General features: G+C 37.4%; 1 protein-coding gene across 1 annotated transcript; it reads left to right on the top strand.

Moving 5' to 3' along the window:
- The first annotated feature begins 2,174 nt into the window (after nt 1-2,174).
- Nucleotides 2,175-5,368, top strand: LOC149172374 (uncharacterized). The gene is made up of 2 exons (XM_089426300.1): nt 2,175-4,788; nt 5,052-5,368. Exons 1-2 carry the CDS (start codon nt 2,175-2,177, stop codon nt 5,366-5,368), a joined length of 2,931 nt encoding a protein of 976 aa, XP_089282426.1.
- The last annotated feature ends 957 nt before the right edge of the window (nt 5,369-6,325 follow it).

Here is a 6,325-nt window from a genome sequence, read left to right as displayed (position 1 = left end):
ATTTATGAAGACTAAAGGACATTTTTCTCTAGCTACTTCAAAGTTCAAAAGGTAGAACTGCTAAATTAAAATTCTTCTTAGAAAAGTAACTCTTTTTTATGTTAACTATTAGTTGGATGATTCTCAAGGAAATTTGAAGCTAAGCTAGCATGTAACTCTAGCATGAAAAACCCATGAAACAAGCTAGAGATCATAAGTTTAGATTGTTGAATTCCCAATGCGCATTCACGAGTTTAACATTCAACTAGAAAACTAAAAGAGTATGATCTAAAAATTTAATTTTCAAAATTAATTAAGAACTGTTACCTCAACGTTGTGGGAATGAGGGCACACTAGTTGGTTCTGGTACATTCCCTTGAGGATTAAGCCTTTTTTTAATTTCTCTTAGCTTTGAGTTGATTAAGAGCTATGTTATTGGTAAATTTTGATGAGCATACTTCACACTGTGAACTATTGGCAAATATATGTATTGCGATATGATTAATATTTGCGTTCATACAAAATTTGAAAGATAACATGTTAGTTGTGTATCATCAGCCTCGAGTCTTATATTTTATGAGAATGGTTTTTGCTATGTCATACCAAATTCTATTGTGAAGGTAATTGTAAAGCTTAATTGGCATTGCTCTCTTTTTGGAAAGTAAAATCACATTTATGGTAAGTGACATCTTACTATTTTGTAGTATTATTAAATTGTTGAACTTGTTATATATTATGAATTGTACCATTCTATATCATTAAACAATTGTAATCTTACATTTTGTTATGATATTATAACAACACTCTTTTCCAATTCTATTTTTTTATTATCAATAATGGTTTATAAATATATTATTGAATTTAACCTCTGAAAGTTCAAAAACTTATAAATTTAACTTGCTCACATCCAATAACGGGAAACAAAGACTTATAGTTGGGCAAAACCTTATTCATTAACTTTGGAGGAATTTGTGGAACATCTCGTCTAGTAACTATTTATGTATTATTATTTAATTCTTCATCGATATTTATATCACAAAGCATTGAGGTTTTTTCCAAAGTTACGTTTCTTAATACTTTACTTTCATTGTGAGATATAACTTGTTTTCCTTTTAAACTGTTTTTTAATTATTATATGTTTTCTAATTATTAAAAAAATTAAAAATTAAATAATACTAAAGTGAAACGAGACTTGAAAATAAAATTTTGTTATTTAAAATTGTCCTATTATTTTGGAGAACCATAACAAAAAGAATAGTTTAAAGTAAAGCGTCCCAGGGAAATTTTTGGAAATTCAAAGTCTTCTCCATCCTTTCCGTGTTGTAAGTGGCCCGCCCATTTTGCACCGCAACTTCAAAGCATGTCTCGAAATCCGAGTCTTTCATTCTTTACGCGTTGCAAGTCATGCGCCCATTTTGCTACGCAACTTTAAACTATGTCCTCTCGAAATCCATGGCTTTCATTCTTTCCGCGTTCGAAGTCGTGTGCCCATTTTGCCACGCAACTTCAAACCAATTATTTACTCTCTATACTTTAAACTTCATCTAAACTTTTGGCATATGTATCTGTAAAGATTCCATTGGCGATGTATATGAGAAATTTCCTTATGGCTGTGAGGGATGTTCGAAGTGGCAGGCCTCTGTATGGACTATACTCTGGTCAAAATGTAATCGCAAAGTTCATCCAAAAATTCCACACAAATGTAATCAGGTTGGTGTTCCAGATGAAACCGTATGCGAAACGCTTTCCGAGAAACCAGGTGGCAGGGCTCACATCGATTTGTTTTTGTAATCGACGCAAATTTAAACCATTTATCCTTCCTAAATAATTTAAGCATAGAATGAGCTAATAAGGGCATAACTGAGCATTTCAGTGCTAGTGGGAGGGATAATTTTTGTTAAGAAAATCTATAATTTTACGCATTTTAAATATCCACATACCACCGACCATCTACGGTTCACAAAAAAGATTGAAAGTGGACTATTGTTGTGAATTTCTTCCTTTGCGCACGTTCCCACTGCTAGTTGGTGCATAAGTACAGTACTCTGGGATTGTTTATATTAAGTAGACCGCTTCATATTATACCTAACATGTTTCTGTAACCTTTGGAGTAGTTCCATAATTGTAGTTGCCAGAGCATTCTTCAATTCTATTACACTGCGTCAATCATTGGCCTCCTTGAGCAGTCCGTGTGCATGGTAATTGAGAGCAGTTCCATAACTGTAGTCGTGCGAACTGTCTTCTATTCTGTCGCACTGCGACAATCAGGGAGTTGTCAACATAGATTCATTCATTACAAGATGAGGAACCAAAAACTCGCCATAGAAATCTCCTTTTTCCTTATTTCCTTGTTTCTATACCCATCATCTGCTATGATCACCAATTCATCATCCCATGGAGATGCCAGATTGCTGATTTCAATGAAGGAAGGAATGGTCGATTCTAGTCATCTGTTAGATACCTGGAGTGTTTCCAATCTCACCACCTATTGCTCGTGGACTGGCGTCCAATGTGACCATGTTGGCCAAGTAGTGGCTCTACATCTCTCCTACATGAGTATTTCCGGACCATTTCCTACTGAGGTCACAAATCTGCAAGCCCTTCGTTTCCTCAACATCTCTAACAACTTTCTCACTGGAAGCCTCCCCTCCAACATATCAAACATGAGGAACCTAGAGGTCCTTGATGTCTTTTACAACAATTTGTCAGGGGCATTGCCACTGAATGTGTGCTATTTAGCGAAGCTCAAACATCTTGAGCTGGGAGGAAATTTCTTTTCGGGCAGCATTCCTGGTGAGTATGGGAATTTAACGAATTTAGAATATCTTTCATTGTATGGAAATAGTTTAAACGGAAAAATACCAAGAGAGCTTGGCAATCTGCGGAACTTGAAAACACTTTATTTAGGCTACTACAATGCATTCGATGGAGATATTCCTCGCGAGATAGGAAATTTGAGCAAACTTGTAGAACTCGACATGTCTGGTTGTGGCTTTACTGGTGCTCTTCCTTCTGAGCTTGGTGCTTTGAAAAATCTGGTTGCTTTGTATTTATATAATAATAGCATCACTGGCCGTATTCCTCCTGAACTGGGCAATCTTACGAGTTTAACATCCATGGATCTATCCAATAACTGCCTCTCTGGAGAAATACCCATGGAACTCTCGGAGCTAAAAGAATTAAAACAGCTGTATCTGTTCCAGAACATACTACATGGAGAGATTCCACCTTTCATTGGCGATTTGCCATATTTGGAGGATTTGAACCTTTGGGGGAACAATTTCACAGGCCAGGTGCCTCAGCAACTGGGCGTAAGTGGACACCTAGTGGTAATGGACATTTCTTACAACAAACTAACAGGTTCCATCCCTCAGACGCTTTGTACGGGTGGAAGGCTGAAGATATTGACTATAGAAAATAATTTATTCTTCGGCCCTATTCCTGATTCTTTGGGAAAATGTAATTCTCTTCATATGGTCCTCATGCAGAAAAATTATTTGAATGGTTCGATCCCTGCAGGCTTACTGTACTTACCCATGCTGACTGTGATCCAACTGCAGAACAATTATCTGAGTGGGAGTATATCGGAGCAAATTAATGCTGTATCCTCCATGCTATGGCGGCTTGATATTTCCAATAATCGTTTGAGCGGTTCTCTTCCTTCTTCCATAGGTAAATTATCTGCTTTGCGGATGCTTCTCATCCATGGAAATCGATTAACGGGTAATCTCCCACCAGAGATTGGCCGACTGATGGATATTTCTACGATCGATTTCAGCAAAAACAGGTTTAATGGTATGATTCCTAGGGAGATTAGCAACTGTACTTTACTTGAATCCATTGATCTCAGCCAGAATGAGTTCAGTGGTCCAATCCCAGTGGAAATCAGCAGGATGAAAAATCTGAACCATCTGAACGTATCCAGAAATCAGTTGAACGAGAGCATCCCAAGAGAGTTTGGCAAAAAGATGATATACGCGGATTTCTCATACAACAATTTTTCAGGCCTGGTTCCAGACAGTAGTCTGTTTTATTCTGTCAATGTAAGTGGGAATCCATATTTATGCGGAGCACACTTACGCTCTTGTGGGTCGAGACACACCAAAGTTGGACTTCTCTTAGCTCTCTTAGCGTTTGGACTTGTCATCTTCTGCTCGCTGGCCTTGGCATGTCTGGCAGCCGTAAATAAGGCAAGAACAGTTAGGAAAGAAGGCGAGGGCAGGTCCTGGCAGATGACGACCTTCCAGAAAGTCAACTTTGGGACCGACGACGTCTTGAAATGCATAAAAGAGGAGAACACAATCGGCAAAGGAGGAGCGGGAATTGTGTATAGAGGGATCATGCCTGATGGTGAACAAATTGCAGTCAAGAAGCTCACAAGTATTGGCACCTTCAATGGCTGTCCAAACGATTATGGTTTCTCTGCAGAAATCAGGACTTTGGGAAAAATCCGCCATCGTCACATAGTTAGATTGCTGGCATTTTGTTCCAACCATGACACCAATCTTCTGGTGTATGAATACATGCCAAATGGAAGCCTAGCAGAGCTACTTCATGGAAACAGTGGACGGCATCTGGATTGGGATAAGAGATACAAAATTGCAGTGGAGGTTGCTGAGGGCTTGTGCTATCTTCACCACGATTGTCAGCCGATTATCATTCATCGCGACATCAAATCCAGCAACATTCTTCTGGACTCCAACTTTGAAGCACATGTTGCAGATTTTGGCCTGGCCAAGTTCTTGCATCACTCTGGTACCTCGGAGCGCACGACCTCACTCCCAGGATCCTTTGGCTACATAGCTCCTGGTAAATCGATGTATCAATCTTTTTCTCATTTTAGAACACTAATATCTTTTAGTCCATAGGCAATGTTAGTTGAAGGTCGACTAACAATTTTTCTGTCCAGACTGGTGTGCAAGATATCGAACAAAGTAATTTCAATAAAGTGTGTGACTTCACCAAGTCAGAACAACACTAACATAAATTTGAACTATTCTTGATTTTTTGTCTTATTTTAAATTTGTTTCTGCATCTAACATTCAACTTAACACTGATTATTGAATTAGCAGAGTACCTATACACTCTGAAACTGGACGAGAAGAGCGACGTATACAGCTTCGGTGTGGTTCTGCTTGAGCTGATTACGGGTAAAGGGGCAGTGGGTGAATGTGAATTTGAGGAAGGCATGAACATCACAGGGTGGGTGAAGAAGATGACGAATTGGAAAAGAGATGAAGTTAAGAAGATTATAGATCCCAGGCTCAGCGATGTCCCAATGCGAGAAGCGATGCGCATATTATTCGTGGCTCTGCTATGCACACAAGAACAGCCGATCGATAGGCCTACCATGAGGGAGATAGTCCAGATGCTCACATATTTCGAATAGATGAAGTCGATGTCGATGGATTAGCATTGCACTCTCAAGCAGAAAAGAATCGACCAAAGCCACTGTCGGTGGATTAACATCATTGGTCAATCTATGTCAGTCAGCTTTACGCTCTGTTCCTGTTTCTATATAGACACGCGTACTTAATTGTATGTTCTACTGTAACACAACCTTTCAAATGGCATGATTCAAATGATTGCCTATACTATCTTGGTTGTAAATTTGTAATGACTAGGGTCATGAGAGTGACCGAAGTGGTTCTAATGATGTTGGTAGTATCGTACCAAATGCTTTATATATGAGGATGTGATATCATATGATATTATAGATTTTTTTTATTTTAAATTAAAAATTATATTTTAATATTATTATTCAGTGGGCAGGTTTAGTGGTGTTTTTTTATAACAAAAGTAATTTGGTGCCATGTTAATTTTTTCTTTTTCTTTTTTAAGAAGAATGGTGTTGTTGTTTAGAGTTTGATGTTTTTCCCATAGAGTTAGAGAGTTTCAGTGTTTACTAAATTATAATTTTTTATATATCTGGTATTTGATGTTTTTCCCATAGAGTTAGAGAGTTTCAGTGTTTACTAAATTATAATTTTTTATATATCTGGTATAAAAGCTATTGGATATACTATTTGTGTTATAGTAGTAGTCATTAGGTTTGTACTTGGGCCTTGCCCAAATTACTTCAATAAATCATGATTATAAATAAATAAAAAACAATATTAATTGAAAATTTGGTTAGTCCACATAACATGGCTTGTGGATAATTGTGTTAGACACATGGATATAAGGGGAGTCATTCTGCCTCAATGTTAGAACTCCTCCCTAAAAAGGGCACATCTATCGATCATTCGATCATTCTCATGATTAAAAAAAATTAATGTATGTGTGAGATTCCAAATATTTACATTGTTGTGTGAAGTGAGGTCCATTATCCATAAATCATAAATAA

Source organism: Pinus tabuliformis, chromosome 4_2 (assembly GCF_031772625.1).
Source record: "Pinus tabuliformis cultivar Carrire ecotype Pingquan chromosome 4_2, CPIR1, whole genome shotgun sequence".
NCBI classification, from domain to species: domain Eukaryota; kingdom Viridiplantae; phylum Streptophyta; class Pinopsida; order Pinales; family Pinaceae; genus Pinus; species Pinus tabuliformis.
This window is presented reverse-complemented; position numbering and strand designations above follow the sequence as displayed.

What these genes read in the sequence shown, in the direction of transcription:
- LOC149172374 (XM_089426300.1), top strand. Translation starts at nt 2,175, where the DNA reads ATGGTAATTGAGAGCAGTTCCATAACTGTAGTCGTGCGAACTGTCTTC. An exon ending in CTTTGGCTACATAGCTCCTG is followed by an intron (nt 4,789 to 5,051) that starts GTAAATCGATGT and finishes TTGAATTAGCAG; the next exon opens with AGTACCTATACACTCTGAAA.